Genomic DNA, 22,847 nt, shown 5'->3' on the forward strand with positions numbered 1-22,847 from the left:
GCCCTGCGGAACAATGGTTTATAAATGCTCCTGAGGGGATGGGGCCATTCCCACCAGCTGCTCTCCTCCTGGTCACACCCAGATCTGACTGCTCACAAAGCAGTCCCTTCCTCTGGTTTCCTAGAGCCAATTCTGAAATTACCCTTTCCCCTAGCCTCTCCTCTGACCAAGCCTTTCACAAGATCTGTGAAGACAACACTAAGGCCAAGAACCAAAAACCAAACTCACTGCCACTGAGTTGATCCCAACTCATAGCGACCCCTCCTTGGGTTTCTGAGGCAGTTATCTCCGTGGTAATAGATTGCCCAAGCTTCCTTCTGAGGAGTGACTGGCGGGTTTGAACTGCCAGCCTTCTGGAAGCAGTCAAATACCTTAGGCACTTTCAGGACTGGAAAGAAATTCTGAGGTTGTTTAACTCAGCTCCTTACTTGACAAAAGAAAGTAACTCATTCAAGGACACAGTGGGACTATGGCAGGCCAGTGTGGGAGCCATGGGCTGGCGACCAACTCTCTCCTTTACACCACAGCTGCTCTGAGGAGGGCATCTCCACACCCAGCCCAGGCACCACCTGATGGATGAGTTCAGCCAGTGACATGGTGCTAAGAGAGCCCAAAGAGCAGAGTTCTTGAACTAAGAGCAGCATGGCCATAGATTGATTCACTGAAGCCTCACAGCAGGCCCCCAAGATGGGTTTTTTTGTTAACCTTTCTTTTACAGATGAGGAAACTGAAGCTCAGAGAGGTGAGGTGACAAATCCAAAGTCACAGAGACAGTTTAAGTAGGATAGCCAGGATGTGACTTTCATAATCACTTTCCTGAGCTGTCCTTGACAACCGGCTCTGGTATTGTCTCACCACCAAGCTTCCAAAAGGGGCTGAGGCCTGGCCCTCTCAGGCGGAGCCTCTGAGCCCATGATGCCTGCCGGAGGATCCAGCCTCTCAGGCCTGGACAAAAATGCTGATGAATAGCTGCTGGGTGGGGGTGGGGAGCTGGTAGAGAAGAATCAACAGCACCCAGGACTAGAGACGTCGCAAGCTGGAGGGAAAAATAAATTGTTGAAAGTCAGCTAAAGTCACCTTGGTAACTGCTACAACACACTCACCCAGAACGAGGACATCAAACCCAACTGCAAACAGCTTTAAAGAAATGGAAAAGAACTTAATCATCTGAAGAATTAATGTGACAAGTGCCCACATTTACACCTCCCACCAACCTTCAATCATTTGAAAACGTACTTTAATCTTTTAAGAGAAAAAAAAAAAAAAAAAAATTGCAAAATGCTAGATCTGCAGTCCTGGAGCTCGGGTATTTCCGGCACGCTGCTTCAATGGAAACGCGGCTGCTCGGCACACATGCAGGAGTCCAGCTTTTTGCTGATTTGTTTTTTCTGGACATCGATGCAGAAGCATGAATTATTTGTGTGGGGTGGGTGAGGTATTAAATCTGCAGCCGACACAGGTTTGCAATGTTTTGCATGGTTGTCAGCTTAATCTTAGTCATAAAAAAATAAGTAGTGTGCTCTCCAGTGTGGCCTAATTTTTCAGCTGGGTTGTTTTCTCCCTGAGTTCCCAGCGGAGGAGAAAGCAGAGCTTTGGGGGTTGCTAGGGAAAGGGGCTCTCTGGGGGGCATGGCCCTGCACCTGCCGGGGAAGGTCAAGGGTGGGAAGGTCAAGGGTGTGGGGCCAGGGGAAGAAGGATGAGCAAGTGCTTTGTGAGGCAGAATGGCTAAGAGCATGGGTCTTGGGGTAGGAGCAATTTGAGTTCAAGTCCTCTGTGACCTTGGGTATCGTGTTGGTGGGGATCAATAATGTCCTCCTAAAGTCTTCTGTAGTGATACTGCCTGGGAAACCCAAGGAGGGGTCACTATGAGTCGGGTCCGACTCGACAGCACATAACAACAACAAAGTCATTGTAAGGGATAGATGAGATGATCTATGTGAGGCATCTAACAGTGCCTGGGATGTAGTAAGGGTTCAAAATACATCTGACGAATGCATTAATGGGTTGAAGTTAGCCGGCTGCCTCTAGAAGTCTACTTGATTCTCCTACAAGAATGCCAATGGCTTGTAGAGATCTGTTTGTCTTTATCCTGGGCCCAACTTCCTCTGGCCAGGTCAGTTCCCTTTGCTGAGCAAAACTCTGTCCTGAGCTTGGGAGAGGGGACCTCCAGATGGTGCTTGGAAGGTCTCCTGACTCCCTGAGAGGTCACTATGGGCCTTGGTCAACCACTGGTGCTCTGGGAAGGCCTGACTGCAGGCCAATAAAAAGCCACAAGGCCTCAGTTCCTCCGAGGAAAGTGCTGGCAGGGCCATCTGACTTGCTGCAATTCTCCCCCACTGGTCCTCAGGCCACCCAGAAGTAGTTTAATCCCTCTTCCCACGGCAGCCTTCTGAATCTCTGAGGCTGATCTTGTATCTCACCAACTCTCTGGGGTCCCAACTTTCAACTGTATTCTTAAGACAGGGCTCTGAAATCTAACATCCATCCAAGTCACTCTCCCTCGGATTCACTCTAGCTTTGTCAAGCTACACTGCAGTGTTCAGAAGTGAAGTGTCATGTGAAGGAATGAATGCAGTATGTGTCTAAGCAGCACAGATCACAGAGGGACTATGACTGGGACACTTTATTTCTATTAAAACTGTCATCAAATTGTCTATTCTTTGTAACCTCATCATACCAACCTACACTGCACTCTGTCAATGAAATCTCCCTCGGGCCTTTCTCCCATGGGCTACTCTTAGACCTGTTCTCCCCCATCTTGTATTTGTCCTGTTGATTATTTGGAGCTAAAAGCAGAACCTGCGTTATCTGCCCAGGGTTCCAGGAAGTCAGGATGTTTCTGAAACCTGACTCTGGCATCTACCATACTGGCATTCCCTCCTACCTCCATATCAAAGAAACTGATAAACTCACCATCTATGTTCTCATCCCAGGCTTTGAGTAAACAGTGAACAACAGGGCAGGGCAGGAAGACAGGCTGACACAGACTGACATCATTACTCTTTGGGTATGCTCATCCAACCAATTACAAATCAACCCAACCATCTCAGCACCAAGGCCCTCAGTCTCCTGGATGCTCTGTGGACATTTCTCTGTCTCACCCACAATGATGTCAGATGATATTCTCAGAATGTCTTATTAAACCCTATATCATAGCATTCCCCTGCCTCCCAGGCAGGTAACCCTTTCTAAAAAGACAAGGAGGATGGTCTGGCTGGCACGTCTGTCTCTTAGTGAATTCATGCTGACTCTCAGGGTTCACTGTTTCCTTTAAAGAGTGTTCCGATTCTACTTGCTGAATAATCTATTCCAGAATTTTCCATCAGAGTGATACCAAGCTCACTAGTTGAGAGATTGCAAGATGCTTTTTGCATCTGGAGACATTTGAGTGCTTCTAGTCTACCAAAAAGGAGCTCTGGTGGTGTAGTGGGTAAGGCATGTGGCTGCTAACCAAAAGGCTGGTGGTTCAAATCCACCAGCTGCTCCACAGAAGAAAGATGAGGCAGTTTGCTTCCATACAGATTTTTACAGCCTTGGAAACCTAATGGGGGTTGCTATAAGTCGGAAGTGACTTGATGGCATTGTTATTTGGTTTGAGAATCTACCAACACCTCTGTCCCAGGCCCTCAAAGATTACTGACACCAGTTTTGTGAATATCATCTGCCAATCCTCTTGGTACTCTGGGGGCACAATGTATGTGGAGCAGGAGACCTGAAGTCACTGCTTTGGTTTCTCTTATCAATACCTGTTTGATCCTTCTTAGTCTGAAGATCATACTATGGAGATGGAAGCATAAAAGAAATTCAGTTCATTTTGCTTTCTCTCTGCCACAGAATAACATCACTCTGCCTCTCCAAACAAATGAGGGCTAGGTTTCCTTCTTCCTGCTCCAAGAAAAGTACCCCACACTCCCCCCACAAAAAAAGTCCTTTTTGCTGGCTTCTGGGCTTTTTTTGCCAGACTTAGTTCATACTGAGTCTCAGCTTTTCTTGACCCCGTTCCTTAATGTCTGTGCAGGTATAACACAGTTCTCCTTTCAGCTTTTGTTCAAATTCTTCTAAAAAATCTGGGTGTGACGGATTCTCTAGATACTTCCTCTGCCCCTGGAGGTATCACACCTCCTTTTTGTTCTCAGGGGACCACCCAGAATAATAGTAGTATTAAGGGACACCTTCTATCGAGCACAGACTGTGGTGCCAGGGCTTAGGCTACACCCTTTATATACTTTGCTTCTTTTCGTTTTCATTATGACCCTATAAATAGGCATTGCTTTTTTCCATTTTACAGATGAGGAAACTGAAACTCAGAGACTTAAATAACTAGTTCAAGGTCACATAATGAGCAAATGGAGAGCTGAGACAAAAAGCCAGGTCTTCCTGATGCCAGTTAACTTTAAGAACTTGCCTTTCCTTTTGAGTGTTCTTCCCTTCTGGAGTTTCAGGCCATGTAGACACATCTATCTTTTCCTTGAACTCTTAAAAGAACTGCTTTCCTAGAAGATAGGACAGGAATTCCCAAAGGGCATCTGATGGAATTTTAACTTGAGAGAAGCTTCTAGAAAAGTGGGTGTGGCAAGGGTTGGGGAACGCAATACCCTGTGTCTCAGGTTAGAGACTCATAAAGTGTTGGCATTTTGAAGCCTCTGATGAGGACTACGGGGGGGAAAAAACTGGTTTCACTTTGTGTAAACCAGCATTTTCCAATCTTAGCCACAGAACCCCCCTTTCCACGTAACACCTAAAAGCCCCTCAAAGGCTGTTGGAGACACCCTCTGGGGACTGCTGTCCAGGCACCACTCTGGCAGTGCCCAGGGTCTTTTTCTTTCCAAACTCTGTCCTGCACAAAGTTATTTCTCCTAAGATCTCCATCAATCTTCTTGCTAGTCAGCAGCAGGGCCATGGGAGAGCTGCCCCTACTGTTTCCTCTACCCCGAGGTAGACACGTTCTGCGAGGCCTGTCAGAGACAGACAGACACTGCTCACCTTCTGCTCTTAGTCTGATGCCAGGGAAGCTAAAGTTCCCCTTCATGACCAGCACTTGCCTTGGGGCCAAGTTTACCTGGAATGTATCATCCTTTCTTTTTACCGGGCAAGGCAAGCTATAACAGCTCCCACAATATCACTTCTCTGACTTAAAAAAAAAAGAAAAGAAAAGAAAAAAACTTATTTAAAATTTTAAAGAGTCAAATAGTTCTACAAGGTTATTACAAGAATCAGCCGTCTTCCCACTCCTTTCTCCTCAGTTAGTTCTTGTAGATAATTCTTTCGGTTTTTCCTCAATGTTTCTATTATCAGCTTCAGGCTTTACCTATTGACTTCCTACTACGGACGATGAGCTTTTCACTCCCTCCTACCCCATCCTCCCACCTCCCCCCCTTCCCAAGATAACTGCATCCTAAGCTTGTTTGGATCAGTCTTAAGTGTGTACATTACACCTATTCCTCAGTTACCGACTATCTTGTTATTTTACATTTCCCATTTATGACCATAGTAAAAATACCATTGTCTTATTTTGTGCATTAATGATGTACTTCTGGTAGTAATGAATGCTGAGGTATGAGGCAAGAGTAACAATGACTGTGATGGTTAAGGTTACATGTCAGCTTGGTTGGGTCATGATTCGTAGTGGTTTGGCAGTTATAGGATGATGAATCTGGCAGTTGTGTAATGATGTATTCACCCTCCATTTTTGCATCATGCTGATGTTCACATAACCCTGGTGTTTGGAACTTGACCATGTTGATAAGTGAGAAGTGGGTGTACAGGACTATGTCAATGCGGTTTATAGCTGACCCATGGAGTACACTACACCATTCTTCCTTTCTGGTATAATTTTAGGTTGTTCTTAGATTTAATGATGATCTTAGTTTTCTGTGTGTTTAATATTAATTCAATCCCAAACTACCTACCAATCATCTACAGATGCTCCCAAGATATTCAAATGCATCAGGTTTGGTGAGTTTTTTTCCTAAAGACATCTCCGCAGGATCCCTCCAACCTGCTCCAGTTCTGCTGGCCACCTTCCATTCCTCCCGTGCAGCTGACGTCCCAGAGGTACTCTTCCCCTTCAACTTGCTGGCGTCCCCTTCCTCTTTCTCATGTTGCATCCCGTCTCCTATTGCCCTTGTGTCTTCTTCACTCACTTTGACGGAGCATAACCTCCAGCAAATTTGAATTTACATTTTAGTATTTTTCCCTCACCCAGATGGTCTCTCCTCTGACCTGCCACCCTCATGGGTTTCCAGGCAGACTAGAATATCAGCCTTCACTCTGTCAATTATATGTAAACCTCCAAGGCACTCTTTCCAGTTATTTTTTCCCTGTGAATTGGCAGGTACCACCTCTACTTTTAGTCCTCGTTTACAAGCAGGGCACTGTGGTGAAGAGGCCCAGATCTGGTATCAAACAACCCAGGGTTCAAAATACCTGTTCTAACACGTATTACGAGTAGTTTGACCATGAATAAGTTACATAACCATTTAAGCCTCAGTTTCCTCATTTGTGAAATGGGGACAACAGTAGCTCACAGTAAGGGCCATGCTGAACAAATACTGTCTGCTTAAGAGAACGTGTCCAGTCCAGGATTATTCCTATTTTGGAAGTACCAAGAGATGGCTTAGGGAGCTCTGGTGGCATAGTGCCTAAGGCATTTGACTGCTAACCAGAAGGCTGGCGGTTCAAACCCACCAGCCACTCTTTGGAAGGAAGATTGGGCAATCTACTTCCGTAGAGATAGCGCCTTGGAAACCCAAGGAGGGGTTGGTATGAGTCGGATCGACTCGACGGCAGTGAATAGTTGTAGTAGTAAGGGATAGCTTACGAGGTGACTTAGAGACATGTCAGACATGTCAATACAGTCAATACAAGTCTTGTAGCAATTGAGGAACTAATCTAAACCTTCTGTTTATTTCTACTTGACTCCTCTCAATAAAACACGTTCTGTATTTATACTTCCCACTGTGTAAGTAAGATGTCTTTTTATGTATTCTAAAATACCCTCTCCTTCCAGTGTCAAGACAGGTTTCTGATTTCTAGTCCTGCAGAGTTTATAGCAGGGGTCCCTGGGTAGTGCAAACGGTTAACACGCACAGTTGCTAACGAAAAGGCTGGAGGTTGGAATCCATCTTGGAAGAAAGGCCTGGCAATCTACTTCTGAAAAATCTACTATCCCACTATTTTTCTCATTAATGACATAGGCCTGGCAGTAAAGAATATCAAGTGGTGAGGTGAGAGTAATGCTGGCTGTGATGGTTAAGGTTACGTGTCAGCTTGGCTGGGCCAGGACTCTCAGTGGTTTGGGAGTTGTGTAATGATGCAATCTGGCAGTCATGTAATGATATAACCATCTTCCATTTTGTGACCTGATGCAGTCATCCTCCATTTTTTCATAATGCTGATTTTTGCATAATGATCTGGTCTTTGGAACCTAACCATGTTGATAAATGAAGAGAGGATGTAGTTTACAGCATGTAACCATGTTCATTCTACCTGTGCTTTACAGACTGACAGAACTTTATCCATGCTTCTTCTCCACCCTGGTCTTTTCCCAGTGAAAAGTCTTAATCCTTCCATTTTGGCCTAAGTGTACTGGTCATAGTCTATCAATGGCAGTAAGACGGAAGGGAACAGGACCAACCACTGTTAAGTCTTCTGATCCATAATCCTAGTCCTGTGGCAGTCATGATGTCTGCACTGGCCACACAACTTGGGGCCTTCTCCTTGGGGGCTGGGACACCCAGGAGCAGGAACCAGGGCACCAGGGTTGGCAACTATTCAGGGCGAAGTGGATCTGGCGTGAGGAGCCCCACTCTACCTCTGGCTTCTCTGCCTCTAACCTAGAAGATTATTCCCTCTGCTTTCTGACTATTGAAGGAAGCACTGAACTTTCCAGAGAAAAAACATTTGTAGGTCCCCCTTCTGGGCAGAAGTGGGACAGGTTGTAAGTGGTTGTTTAGGCAGAAAACAACTTCCGCTTGCTGGGTGATGGGGTCAGAAAGAGGTTGTTAAGCTCACTTGGAGTCACTATCTTGAAACAGAAGTTTAAGTTCCTCATGGTGGTAGGCATTTTTGAGGATAAAGAAATATTCTTCTTGAGATGATCAGCCAGGGAAGAGATTTAAATGATTAGTTCACTTCAGTACCTAGAAACATTTAACCATCCACAAACATCAAGGCCTTTCAAAGTCTGTTCTGTTTCTGTGCAAACAGGGAGCCAATGAGTAAATAACCACCCAATAACCACCTCTCTGAAAGGACCTACTTTAACCTATGTTACTTTACCTACCTATGTTACTTTAACATAGTCGGACACCTCCAGTCACTGTTAAGTGATTGCGTGGAAACATGTGCGCGCGCACACACACACACACACACAGTGGGGCTAAGTACCAAGCAGATGACTACCCAGAACCAGACACAATCTTCCGGGGATTAGACACTTGGAGTCATCAAGTCCCTGGTATTGGACACGGCTGTATCGCCTGGTCTTTCTGACAGATTCCCTGATGGACAGGATTCTAGGAGTCAAAGGCCACAAAAGACTACTGGTAAACATCAATAACCAAACGACAAAATGCAGTATTTCTATTATGAACATCCCAAAGATAGAATGTGATCATAGGACAGTGGGACAGAGGAGCCGGGCTGGAGACAGAGCAGTAACACTTGCATTCTGGTTAGATGATTCCCTAGTCAACTATTACCTCCTCTGAGTGCCGGGGATCTCTGTCCACAGGCCGTGCCCTCTGACAAGCCTGCTCTAGCCAGAGCCTCGTCTTTCCTTTTTCTGAGACACTGAGTCACTTCCCCTCTCCGGCTCTCACCTTTGAGCCTTCCTTTTCCCTGGAGAAGTGACTCACTGCTCAAGTGTTGGGCGACACTGAGGATCAGGGATGGATAAAAATACTCTTGGTTGTGCAACTCCAGGGAGAGGGCTGAAGTGCCCGGCCTGAGAATTCAGCACACCAGTCAAGGAGCTCTTGAATCTGGGTGATAACCATGGCCATGGCTCAATCTCTTTGGGGAAGGGAATGGGGTTAAAAAAGAAAGTTACTCATGTCAGATTTGCTGTGGAGTTTTGCCTCTGTTTGGCCTTCAAATGTGTACCTAAGGGAAAAGTCTCAGACACACTTTGCCCCAACCTCTGGTTCTTCACTTTCAATTACGTATTTCTGAGAAAGGCACATAAAGGCACATAGTACAATAAATATGGGTCACGGCGAAAAGGAGAATGTCTCTTCAGGAAGCTGGGAAGCCGGGCACTTCCTCCCTCTAGCCTTGCAGGCCTGGCGGGGACCTGAGAGGAAGACTGTTTCTCTCTAGTGAGAACCACCATCCTTCCCCAGTGTGGGTGTTATAAGGAAAGCCAACGTGACAGACTCAGGCTCTGGGCTGGCCACTGCACTGGTGCAGACCCATGAGAGCAGGGTTACTAAAGCCTGCCCTGCATGAGGGCCCTGAGAACAGCCCAACTGTCTTCCCAGAGGGCAACTCATCTTCCTGGTAGGCTGGATGCAAACTAGATTATTTTCTTCTTCTGATTAATCTTCATGGGCCTCACAGGCTGAGAAAAACTTCTCTGAAGGTTGACTCCCCAGCCACGTTACAAGCTCTTCAAGATGGGAATCGGGGCAGCAAGTCACCTCTCCAGAAGGCCCAACACATGTAAGCAGAGACACCTATGCAAGTATGAGGGGAAGAGAAACATGTGTATACACGTGTGTGTGTGTTGGGGGGAAAGCTCAGTTGAAAATGTTAGAACAGGAGAATTCACACTATGAAACCTTAATTCTCCAGGAAATTAAGGCAAAGGCCAAAAAATGCCTTAGAAGTTGCTGATGCAATTCCAGAAGACTAAGAATCTTGCCTCAGCAATGACAGTTAGTTTACTTTTTTAAAAGGTGTCTTCAACTACAAAGTGCTTCTCCTAGTCAGGAGCCTGGCCCCTCCAGTACTCAGTGCACACACGTGAGCCCCTGCTCTCTGGGAGAGTCCATGGCCCAGGGCTCCCCCTCAAGGTTGGCCTGCCCACGAGGATCTGTGGTAGAGGGAGAGGAGGTCCTGGAATACTGACACAGGCTCCCAGCTCTCAGAGAAACCCTTCATAACCTTCAAAAAAAAACCAAACCTGTCGCCACCAATTCAATTCCAACTCATAGGGACCCTATAGGACAGAGTGGAACTGCCTGCTCTAAAGGGTTTCCAAGGCTATAAATCATTATGGAAGCAGACTGTCACATCCTTCTCCCAAGAAGTGGCTGGCGGGTTTGAACCACCGACCTTCTGATTAGCAACCTAGCAGCCAAGTGCTTTAACCACTGAGCCACCAGGTCTCCAAAATCCTTGACAGAGATTCAAATAAAACGTCACATGTTGCACCTGACCAGGCACAGTCCCCACATCACTGTGGAGGGGCTGGGAACTAGGACTAGATTCCATGTCAGTCCATTCCTAACCAGGCAGCCTCAGAGAGGGTGTCCAAGGAATTTTTGCTTCCCTAGGCCCCAGGCAGTGGTGAGGCGGTCCTCCACAGCATGAAGGAGTGGCTTCCTGGGCTTTTCACACTCACCCAAGCAGGCCAGTGGGAAGGGAGGCGCCAGCAAGCCGAAGGAGGCTTTTCTCAACTGATCATCTTGGGAAAAGCCAAGATACAAATTTCATGGCTGGAATGCAGGGGTTGTGAAACGCTGGAAGAAGCCCCACAGAGGGCCAAGGACTCTCCTTCCGGGAAGGTGGTGGGAGGAGGGCTGGCAGCAGTGAGTGGGAACAGAACAGGTTACCCGGAGGGGCCTGCCTTTCTGGGAAGCAGGAAGTAAGGCCTCAAGAAAGAGAGAGAGAAATCCCTGGCCCTGTGGTGGTGGAGAGGTCAGAGATAGGGTTGTTTTTGTTTCTGGACATGAAGAAAACAAGGCCTTGTGTCAAAAAGCAATTCTGGTAGAAACAAGCCAATTATGACACAGCTTGTTATTTCTGGGGTTTGGAATCACCAGGGCTTACGGTGTGTCCTCCCTGGAGTTAAGTAAGCATAATAAGCTTCAAACATGGAGCTTTCGCCCCAACCACCACTCTGTCCTCAGTGTCATGGAGAGGTCCCTGTTAGATAAGGTTCACCAATGAGGGTCACTACTAACTCAGAGACACGTCTTGTGTGTCCCCACACATCCCCCATGGGGGTCCCTGTGAATGGGATAAAGAAGATCATACCTCTTTTAATGGTTGACAGACTGCCCTAAGCTCCACCCCTGACTAACTTTGGACAAGTTACTCATTAGCTTTTCTGTACCTCACTTTCATCTATAAAACAGAATAATAAGATTATCTGCTTCACAGTATGGCTATGAAGATGAATTACACTCACATATGTATAAAGCATTATTTTAAAAAAAAGTGTCTGCTGGTATGACTGACTCCCTCAAACAGGCCAGAACCCAGCTGCTAATGCCCAGCCTCGATCAGCTGTTCTGACGCTCTGATCTACCTCTGCAGCTTCCTCAGACCATCTTCAGACCCACGAGGACCCATTCGTTACAACTCCCTAGCCCAGAAGTCCTGACACAAGGAAAATCAGACACACAGACAAGATAAGGCCCGCGCTGGTGGCCCCCCCACCACGGGGAGAGGAGCAAACACTGTGCCAGCACATTTTGGGCCAGCTTCCTCAGTCGCAATCCATGTGGTTTATCTGAAATGAGGTCAGGTCCCAGAGTGGGCAGCACAGATATTATGATCGTGCTTGCAGATCTGAACTGAGTCCATCATCATCGATCCTGAGGTAACAGGGAGCTAAGTCTGACAGACCAGAGGGATGGTGGAAAATGGTCTTGGCATAGGAGGAGGAACCGTTTCTCAATCGATTGCTGACAAATCCATAGCCAGCACTGAGAGTCTCAGAGGAGATGTCCTGACTCCTTCTGGAATATAGATTCTGGCACTTAGGGGACTGACCGGGTTCGTATGAGCAGCAGGGAAGGGAGACTATCCCAGAGGGCTGGCACCACTGATCTAGTCCCCAACCACTGTTCCATATCTCAGCCAACTCAGGCCAAAGGGTGGAGGCGGCAGCAGCCTCTGCCTTGTGTCTACAGAGAGCCCTAGACCAAATGGGATGCCCCATTGCCCAGTCAGGGGTGGGCTGAGTCTGTGCAGAGAAACCCAGAGCCCTGTTACCCCATGCCATGTCAGGCGATGCAGCATCTGGAAGCCTGCCCAAGACAAGAAGTGAGATCTCAGGCCTGTCCCAGATACACGAGAGGGACAACAGGGTCTCTGCAGGGTCCCTTGCCCGCTGCCCAGAGAGCCTGGCCTTCCTGAGGACGGAGGGTCATCTGGACTGAGCCCGTCTACAAGTAACAGGCAATCTGCTTGAGCCTTCAAGTCTGTAAGGACCTCCTGGCCTCCTGCCAGTGCCAACAAGGCCCATAGCAAGAAGCCAAACTCAGGGCATGGGAAGGAGGGTGGTCCCTAGAACAGGGTATAGACTCATAGGCAGACAGCCTCCAGATGCCCCAAGACCCAGCCTGGCCATCTTCTGCTGCCTCAGGCCACCTCCTTCAAGGCAGCTGACTGCAGAAACCCACTGGTCGGAGCTGAAAGTCACTTTGAGGTGGTAGTGGAGGGTTCTCCAAAGAAGGCTTCTTGCCAAAGAGCTTCTAGATGGTAGATTCACCAGGTGAGCCATCTTGGGCAGCCCTGTTCCCAGACTAACTCTTCTCACTCCACAATCCGCTCCCAGGATGAAGCCTCAACTTTAACCAACCAGGCCTTCCCTTGCTCCATCCTTTTAGCTCCCTCCCCTGCTTGTTAAATTTCCAGGACATCTTCTAGGTTCCGCTCATGTTTTTCCTCCTCCCAGAAGCTCTCTGTAACTACTCCAGACCATGGTGACCTCCCTTTTCTGTAGTGTCCTGAATCACTACCACTCCTGGGGATCCTGGATGGGCAACTGGGGCTAGAATCCAAAGCAGCAGCCATTCCCAGCAAACAGCATCTATAGCCACACTCATGCCATTAAAAAATTCATTGTTTCAGCTCACGCTCCCCAGAAGGAAGGGCCTGTGCCCCAGATGCCCCTCTAGGCCCTAGCTTGCCACAAAGCAAGTATATAATAAAGACTTCTTAGAAGAGGGATGGCTCACTCTGACCTTGCAGGATTAGTCAGCCGCCCCTTAGCCCAGGGCATGGGGCAATTTCCTCACTGGCAAGCAGGGTTCCTTCTCTGGGCTGCCAGCTCCCAGGCATTCCCTGCCAGCAGCTTTTCCCTAGAGCTGTTCTGGGACTAAAGGCAGAAGGGGTGCCCAGCCTACCACTTGTCCCCTACCAGAGGAGAGGTCAACAGGAAGTAGATCTGACGGGAGACCAGAGTCTCCCAAGGGCTGTTGGGGCCCCTGGGCAGGCAGCAGAGGCCTGCAAAGGACTTCCCTTCCCTTCTCTTCCCTCCCCTGGGCCCCAGGGAAGGGAGGCAGGAAGAGGGGCCTCGGCAGCGGGCCTCCAGTACGGGGCTGGCCAGACAGGGAGGCCCCTGGGGTTGCGGCTATCAGCCGGAGACCAGGCTCCAGGAAGGAAGGAAGGGCAACTCTGGCCGAGGTTGAGATAAGGAGGGGAACTGTGCTCAGCACAATGGGCTCCCACAAGGTTGGGAGGCCCCAAATCAGATTTTGCCCCAACCTGGCCTCTGTCTGTCCACACAGCCCATGTAAATATTTACTGATGTTTATATTCCCGGTCCCCTCTGAAGCCCTTTGCTATGACCCACAGATCTGTATAGCCCAGACCATGCCTCCCCCAAGCTTAGACCCTGGGCCCATATAGCCAGGGTTGTGCCACTGTTTTCTCTCATGCAAGCCACAGGGACAGGACCTTCAGCACAGAAGTGTCCCTGCCTGTCCAAGCCCTGCAGGGTGACAAGCCCCTCAACAGAGCCCCTGGCTACTGCTGTTGGGAAGCTATACAAACCCCTCTGTGGATGGGGAACTTACGGGGCCCGGTCGTGGGTGAGGCCATTCTGTCGCTGAGGGTTGATTGGCGGGAGAACGGGTTTGCTGTTGATCTCGAGTCCTCTCCTCAGGGTCTCCCGGATCTGCTCTGTGTCTGCAATGACATCACCAGGTTGCCCAAGGGCGCTCTGGGCTTCCAAAATGCCCCAACCTGCCCTTGAAGCCTGCAGACATACTGGGCAAAGGCCCCCACGCTGGCTGGTCCTGAGCCCGCTTTAGATGTGAGACTGAATAAGCACAAACTAAGGAGACAGAGCAGATGGTATACAACATGCTCTCCAGAAACTTGTCAAAAGAGCAGGTAAGGGGTGGCCTCTGGACTTCAGAAGAGAGCTTTCCAAGACAGGCTTCATCTCTGCTGTCTTTCCCTTCCTGTGTCACAGGTCCTAGGTTTCCCTTAAAATAGCTTCAGCCAGTGATTGACCGACAAGGACTTTGTTGCTGCCCAAATCATCCAGGGATTCTACACACTGAGATGGATATCACGAGGGTTGCAGGTGCTCTGCTGTGAATGGGCAGGGGCTCCTTACACAAGTTTCTGGGTTCTGGGTGGTCTGGCGTCTGGCCCTGTCACCCTCCTTGAGCCCAGGCCAATAGGCTGCTGCAGTCATCCCCTTACCTTAGCCCTATCCCAGGGAACTCAGCCTCTCCATGGATCTGGCTTAAGCCAGGAGGTGAGAGAGAAATCCTCTGGTGGGGTTTTCTTTGCAAGAACTTTTGCTGGTCTTGGGGGTGAACCTTACTAGTCTGGTCCCTATACAGAGATTCTGATCTACAATCCACCTCTGAAAATTACCCATCATCCCTAAAAAGGCAAATTAACATTGGCTATTCAGAGGGTGGGCTTAGAGTGGGGAGGAAATAATTATCAATTTTTCTAACTTGTTACAGTGGCCTGGATTACTTTTGTAATTTAAAAAACAAAGAAACAACCAATGATGGTTGAAATTTTAGACAAGATCATGAACCCTTCCTTAAGTTACGTCTTTTGTCAAAAGCAACTGAATGATTCTAATAACCGTATAAAGAGCTCTGGTGGCGCAGTACCTGAAGCATATGACTGCTAACCAGAAAGCTGGAGGTTCAAACCCACCAGCCACTCTGTGGAAGGAAGCCCACACAATCCACTTCCGAAAAGATTTATTGCCTTGGAAACCCAATGGGGGTCAATATGAGTTAAAATCAACTCAGTGGCAGTGGATTTTTTTTTGGGGGGGTAATAACTGTACACCCCCTCTCTGCACCTCCTAGAGGGTTTGGCACATACTAGCACAGAAAGAAAGGAAGGAAAGGGGTCAAATATTTGCACTAGAGGTTTATGTTGTCCTTTCTGGGAAGAGAAAGTCTTTGATACATTTTATTACATATGTGGGGATTTTATACAGGGTGTAGGGATCTTATTCTCCAAAAAAAAATAAGGAAAGATAGAGGAATAGAGAAAGGAAGTGGAAAAGGAGTCTGGAAACATGAGTACATGTAAAAGGCTGCTTTTCCATTGGCGTTAGCTAGGGATGCCCTTTGCTGAAAACCACAACTGCTTCTATAGCCAAGACCAACAGGGTGAGCTTCCGCAGGGCAGCCACAGCCTCCTTCTCTAAGGCCCCACCCAAATGCAGTGGGGACAGGGTGCTCTGCCCAGAGCCCCTTCCACTGCAGGACAGTGGAGTGGACCATGTGCAAGGTGGCCTCACCCTCAGACCTCTGAAGGCCTGAGGCCAGAGTGAGTCTGGTATCTGGCATGGCTTACAGGCCAGAGCAGGATGCTGTGTCAATTCCGTGGGTGGCCGATGCTTGTTCTCTTGCATTTGGGTGGACTATAGCCCTTTCCTGTAACTGTTCTATGGCTTCCATTCACCTCCGTGACCTCAGATTGAGAGGGGTAAACCTAAAACACAATAGTCACTGCTGGTGATGCATGTGAAATACACACAGGAAACACAGCTAGAAATGGGCCAATGAAGCTCCCTTAATCCCAGCCTGCTGGAAGATTTCATTTGCTGGGTAACTCAGACCAGGAAATAAACTACTGCCTGGGCTGTTTTTGTTAGAGACCCACCCATACCAGAGGGCCTGCAGACCAGGTCTGGGGAAGAAAGAAGGGAAGGCTGGTTAACAGTTCCCACCTTTGCCAGAGAGCCGCCGGGGTTGCGTGCCGATACAGATGCTCCGGCTGTCTTCATCATCCTCAGGCGGCCGGCTCAGGTCATCCCAGGCACACTTGGCACTGACACCGCTCAGGTTGGAGCCGTCTGACTCGATGCCTTTGTCAACTCTCTCCTGCTTGAAAAGAACCAAAGGGCCAGAGTTTCTTCAGCTAACTGGTGGCCCAAGGCCACTGCTGCCCTGCTGAGCCATCCACCCTTTCCCTTTGTAGGTGCTGATCATGGGATGGGTGTGGAAGAGCAGGGTCTCTGACTTTGCTCTGTCCTGGTTACTAATGGATGATGCTCTCTGCCAGCCACTGGACTCCTCCAGGGGAACCAGGAGGAATGAAAATCCTAAGGGGAGCTGCTTCTCCTCTCATCAACCTCCCAGTACAAGCACCTTCACACCAGTCACAGAGTCCCACCTACGACAAACTGATGTTGGCACGTGGAACTGATGTGCAGAGACAGAAATCAGTTCCCTGAGGAGGCCCAATCCTTCCTCTCCTCCCTGGTCCTTCAGGAAGAACACCCTGTGTTCTAGAGCAGCAAGGAAGGCCAGCACTCAGACCAGCTTCTCACGGATGGCACATTTAAGCTTCCTCTTCTAACAGCTAGAGGGTGTGGTTGCGCAGAGAAGCGCCACCAGAGAGCAGAAGGCTAGACTTCCCTTAGGTGCCATCAGCTAACTTGTTGGGCAAAGGACTCTGGATGGCGTTTCTTTTCTATTTCTTAGACCGAAATGTGGGCCTGGAGGGTAGCTGCAGACCCTACCAGAGGCCCAACCTTAGTGCAGGCTCTGGCACTGCAGAGCCCAAACCGAGCTCTCCAAATGGCCTCAGGGAAGAGCTGTACTCAAAAGATCCTTGGGATTTTCTGGTAAAACTTCGTCCTGCGATGCTGGGCTCTGGATTAAAGGTTATCTGAAAGGTTGTAGCAACCTGGCCCATTAACAGCCACGTAGGCCAAAAAGAGCTCCCTGCGAGCTAGCACCTCGGTAAGAGCCTGTACAGCTCAGCCTGCCTGGCCCTCCCCCTGTTGCTCCGCAGGCACTACGTGGCCTGCTGGTTGGCCAGGGAGTCTAACTGGGGAAGCACAAGGTGTTGTCCCTATTGCTGGAGACTAGTCAGCAGGCAGCCCATCCCAGATGCCTCCTCTCAATCAATCACAACCTCCTCCTTTCCAGTGCTACCATCAGCCCAGGGATTAGGAGGGCGGAGAGCCTGGGGGCAGGGAGGCAGCTCTAATGCTCTATGGAGAGAGTATGTGGCCCTGGTCTGCTCAGGGTGGAGCTTGCACTTTTCCCTCTCCATTAGCTACCCTGACACAGCTCACCTAGGAAAGAGATGAGGAACCCGCTCAGCTCAACCAGTCCAGTCTACTTGATTCATGTGTAAAAAGAAAGTGCCAAGACCCAGAAAAGTTAAGAGGCTCGTTTAAGGCACACAGTTGGTTAATGGTAGAGCTTGGAGCAAAGGAGCATGAGCCAGCTTGAAAATGAACTGATTGCAAGCAGGTCTCAGAAAGGCCCAAGTGGGTACAGGGGAGTTGACCCTGGATGCGCAGAGCCACCAGGAAGGAAAGCTGGGCTTTCTCCCCACAGCCCCACTGCTTGTTTTTAAAACTGCTAGGTGCTCTGGTTCCTACTGGCTGGTCTCAGGGAAGTCTGCAGATTAGGGAGGAGAACTGTTCTTGGCATTCAGAGGAAAGGCAGTTTGCTTACCCTACTAGTTCAAAAGACCAGCCTCTTCCTTAGTATTTGGCACTTATGATAGGGGCCAAACAACAGCTCACAGTGCCCCATGCTGGATCCCAGTGTGGCTGCAGAACAAGGGCTTAGGGAAACATAGCCTGTGTGGGTTCCTGCTTCTGGCATAAGCAGAAGCTACAGGGAACCCAAGTTTAAAGGAGAGATAACAGAGGATCCTGGCAGCACCATGAAAAGGTCAGTGCTGAAGGCACCAGGAAAACAGAGGAGCAACATCTGTGACTGAGTAGGATTTAGGCCCAAGAACTCACAGGTCTGTGGTAGAAAAGCCAGGGAGTGCTGGCTGCACGGCTGCTTGCCCCTTCTCCCCTGCTCTGGGCCACGTCACCCCTGGCAGCTGCCTGTGGCTGACCAGGTATTTACAGAAGCATAAAAAGCTCAGAGAGGACAATGCCCGGCAAGTGGTGGGGGAAGGTAGGAGACGGCCAACAGGTGTCAAGCACCTGACTAGCTGTCTACTGCTCCCGATTAAGTCAGGTGTGGTCTACGTGGCTTTCAAAATTGACCTGTATGCAAAAGGAGCACTTCTGCTAAAAAACCAAAGATGACCCTGAAACTGTCTAGGCAGGCCACAGTGAGTAGGCGCCTGTGGGCATAAAGACATCCTTCACATCTTAAAGAATGCCAGCCTATCTAGGGCAGGGAGCTTGGGGTCTGACTGCCTGAGATGACAAGGTGTCTAGAGGGGGATGGAAGCATTAGACTGATGAGCCCTCACTCCAGGAAATGGGTGGTGGGGCCCACATCCTTGAAACTACTGTCTGTTACAGGTGTGGGTAGGGGTGTCTCTGTGCTCTTTTAAGAAGTAGAGGTATGGGAATGAGTGTTGGGTGACAATGCTTACACACTGATTTTCCTCTGTTGCTACTGGGCTTATTTTTTAAAAGCCAGATTTATTGATGTATAATTTACATAAAATAAAATCTGACTTTTTCAGTGTAAAAACAAATGCATTTATTTCAGGCAAGCTTTCCTGGCCTGAACTCTCGGCTTCCCCATGCATTCTGCAGAATCCAGGTTCCAAATCACACTGCACATCTATTCACTCGCAGATAAAGCTCCTTTGCTTTCCCAGGATGAAAGCCAGTGTTATGTGGAAGAGGCTTAGGGCACAGTGTGCTAGAAGAGTTTCCTCACTCAAGACATACTTGCAGGTGTGGATCGATCTCAAATATGGTCTCTCCCCTCCTCATGTCAGTTATCAGCCAGGGGCCGCCAGCGCTGTGGACAAGGAAAGGCAAGATGATGGTAACTGAGGGTCTAGGTCTGATACGCTGGGCCTGCAGCCTGCGTGGTTTGCTGCCCCAGGCCCAGAAACACAGCAGAGCAGGGATAGTGGTCAGTGACCACCAGGAGTGAGCTGTCAGGAAGCCCTGATGGAAAACCAGTGCCTGAAACAGTAACAAGGGGTGTCCCGCATGTGGTGCCCCACCTCAGGGCCAGGGAGCAGGCCCCACCTTGGAGGACAGGGGTGTACTCACACAGGCACTGTCCGCAGCAGCTCCAAGATGCCCTGTCCATTCCACTGCTGGGCTGCGTGCAACTCTTCAGTGCAGACACCAACAATCTGAGGCCCAGGGACAAGACACTGTGTGTGCTAATGCCCCTTCTCCCACCCTCCCAGAAAGTCAGCCACTCAAGTTCTCTCAGGATCACCTCAGATGAAGGGACCATAGGCAGGATCTGTGTGAGGGGGGCAGTGTGTCCAGACCAGACTGTTTTCTTAGGAAGGAGCGAATGCCTGGCTAGGAAGAAGGTGGATCTACAGAGAGGGCACTGAAGGTTGACCTGGTCCTGCTGTGATGGAACAGGTGTCTGGCTGATGCAGAGTCTAGCGCTAGATGGAGAACATCAGGATCTTGGGCAACTCAGGATGGGTCCCCAGACCATGTCTCTGGAAGTAGGGAAGGTCCAGGGAGACATTGTGGCCTCATCTAGTATTGTTAAGGAATATAAACAGAGGAGATTTTGAGATCCTTCAAGCTGGGAACCATGACCAATGGGCCCCAATAGTTTCCAGAGAAGCTCCGTTTCCATATCAGTGGCTGAGCCTGTGGGTAAATCTCATGGGAACCAACGGAATCTTCATTCAGATCTCGTCATGACCAGAAGCAAGTCGTCGGCTGCAGCTGTGGTGGATGGATGCCCACCCAACCAGGTAAGGGCGAGAGCAGCCCAGAGCTGGCTTCTTGCTGGGAGGTCCCGTGCTGAGGCCGTCTGGGTCTTCATTCGTTCACAAGAATACTCTCCCTATTACCTTCCTCTCAGCTACAGTTATTCTCTCCCACCCACATGGTCCCTTCCACTTTGTCCCATCTCAGGAGGTTAAATCAAACCATCTGCATCTAGCTGACAAGTCCTTCGAGAAAACAGAAAGTAAGAGAAGACCAAAGGGGAGCTCCTGCTCCTTCACTCCCCCTACCCAGGTCTTTCTGTTCTGCCAGGACTATTCCCACAAGGAAAGCTCGAGTCAGCAGCCATCCCTCATCTCACCTGGAGGAAGGAAACAATGCCAAAGGGCGTCTGCACGGGTTGCATCTGCGGGTCCTCTGTCAGCAGCATGTGCTGAATTCTTGACTCACTGTTATCCAACGGGCTGTGCCAAGACACATGGTCCCCGCTGCAGAAGGTGTTCTCTGTGGGAGAGAGAAGAGGCTCCTCAGTGCTTGAGGCCCCCGATCCAGGCCTGGAATCTGACCTGGGATCTGAGCAGTTCGCCTTCCAGCGTAGCCCCTGTGAAGGAGGGGAAACATCACTCCAGATAGGAGTGAAGAGTTTGTGGTTATTTCCAGAAAATCAAGTGTACTTCCTCTGCTTGCCAGCTCTGTCAGCCTTCAGTGGAAAAGGACAGGCTGCCAGTGTGGGTGCTCACTTGGCCTGGGAAGTCCAAAGACTTCCGGCATCTGCTTCACTTCCCAGCACCCTCACTCATGCTAGGCGTAGGGGTGGGCAGACCCAATCGCAGCTGCCAAGAAAGAATAAAGTGCTTTGCTATGGGGCTGCCTGGGTGAGGGCAGTGAAAACCCTTCACCTCGGGAGGACCGACCAGGGTTTCTGTGCTGCTGAAATAGTACTCAAAAGGGACTACCCAACCTGTGTGAGCCTCGGAGATCTGTCACCAGTTTCCCCACAGGTGGACAGATGTAGGGACTTCTGAGAAACACTGCAGGCTTTAAGTAAGTGGAGGTCTGGAGAGTGCCTCAGAGAGGTGGCTGCTTCCATGAGAACATGGGCACCATGCCAGGCTGCCTGAGAAACACATGCATATGCCACCTTGTAGAGGCCATCACTGCATGCTACCCTACTATCCCATTACTACAAAAAAATCTTTTAAAAGGTACAGACAACAAAGGTAAATACTTCTACATATACGATACTGCATTATGATTAATAACAAACAGTAATCTACAGGTGGATACATAAATAGACAGGTAAAATGATCACATATGGGTAGATGAAAGGGAACAGACCTATGACCAATCCTCACAACTGGACCAATGAGCAGCATCGCAATAAATGGAGAGAAGATTGAGGTTGTCAAGGAATTCACGTTGCTTGGTTCTACAATCGATGCCAACAGAAGCAGCAGTCAGGACATTAGACGACGTGTAGCATTGGGAAAGTCAACTGCGAAGGAACTGTTTCAAGTGCTGAGGAGCAAGGATATCTCCTTGAGGACTAAGGTGCGCCTGACACAAGCCATGATATTTCCAATTGCCTCGTATGCATGTGAGAGCTGGACAATGAATAAGGAAGACCAACGAAGAGCTGATGCTTTTGAGTTGTGGTGTTGGTGAAGAATGCTGAAAGTACCATGGACTGCTAAAAGAACTAACAGATCTGTCCTGGAGGAAGTGCAGCCAGAATGCTCCTTGGAAGCAAGAATGGCCAGACTTGGTCTCACCTATTTTGGTCATGTTGTAAGGAGGGACCATTCCCTGTAGAAGGATGTCATGCTTGGTAGGGTGGAGGGTCGATGAAAGAGGGGGAGGCCTTCAACGAGATGGATTGATACGGTGGCTGCAATGATGAGCTCAAGTATAGCAGGGATTGTGGGGCTGGCACGGGATCGGGTGGTATTTCGTTCTGCTGTGCATGGGGTCGCTATGAGTCGGAAACGACTCGACGGCACTTAACAACAACAACAACAACAGACCTATGACCATATATAGGGCTCGACAGGTGATATTCTTACATACATATTTAAATGTGCTATGACAATGTTCATATATATAAAACAGAGCTAACAGGGGGCAAAGTTATGATAACTGCTTAGCCACAGTTAAAATGTTGAAGGAATGAGTTTCTGGGCCCCTGGGCTCAGGACCATAGTCATAAGGGTAAACTGGCATAACACTGTCCACAAAGACATTGTTACACATCCTACTTTGGGGAGTAGTGACTAGGGTCTTAAAAGCTTACGAGCAGCCATCTACGATGCAGCTATTCTGATCTCTCCTCATCTTGAGCCAAGAGTGATTAAATCAAAGACGCATGGGAACAATTAGTCCAAGAGATTAGTGGACCATGGAAAGCTCAGCCAACATGACCCCGAGAGCAGAAGAACTAGATGGTGCCCAGCTATCACTGCCAACCACTCAGAAAGGGACCAAAATTTGAGATCCTGGATAGAATGTGAGAAAATGTGGCACAAAATTCAAAATCATAAACAAGACCAGTGTTACTGGTCTGATGGAGATTGGTGGAACCCCCAAGGCTATGGCCCCTAGTCAACCTTCAGGCCTGGAATTGAACTCATTCCCATGGCTTCCAGGCAAACAAGAGACAGGCCTTATAGGTAAACATTTTTTTTTTTTTTAATTTTATTTTGATTTGGGTGAAGATTTATAGAGTAAATTCACTATTCATACAGCAGTTCACATATACTTTGTCTCATGTCATTGACCAAAATTTACAATGCAGCAGCTCCCCTCCCACTTCCTC

The 22,847-nt window shown here is 48.9% G+C and overlaps 1 protein-coding gene across 1 annotated transcript in view; it reads right to left on the reverse strand.

The window, feature by feature from the left end:
* Window positions 1–22,847, reverse strand: part of SUFU (SUFU negative regulator of hedgehog signaling) — a 131,002-nt gene that overhangs the window by 16,770 nt on the left and 91,385 nt on the right. Inside the window, exons 4-8 of the mRNA XM_007939893.2 lie at window positions 20,397–20,539; window positions 19,385–19,470; window positions 19,052–19,124; window positions 16,115–16,268; window positions 13,974–14,085 (exon numbers count right to left, since the gene is read on the reverse strand). Coding sequence (XP_007938084.1) covers window positions 13,974–14,085; window positions 16,115–16,268; window positions 19,052–19,124; window positions 19,385–19,470; window positions 20,397–20,539 — 568 coding nt within the window. The remainder of the gene's footprint in view (window positions 1–13,973; window positions 14,086–16,114; window positions 16,269–19,051; window positions 19,125–19,384; window positions 19,471–20,396; window positions 20,540–22,847) is intronic.

This window comes from Orycteropus afer, unplaced genomic scaffold (assembly GCF_000298275.1).
Source record: "Orycteropus afer afer isolate SDZICR_OR568_19922 unplaced genomic scaffold, OryAfe1.0 scaffold00064, whole genome shotgun sequence".
Classification (NCBI taxonomy): Eukaryota; Metazoa; Chordata; class Mammalia; order Tubulidentata; family Orycteropodidae; genus Orycteropus; species Orycteropus afer.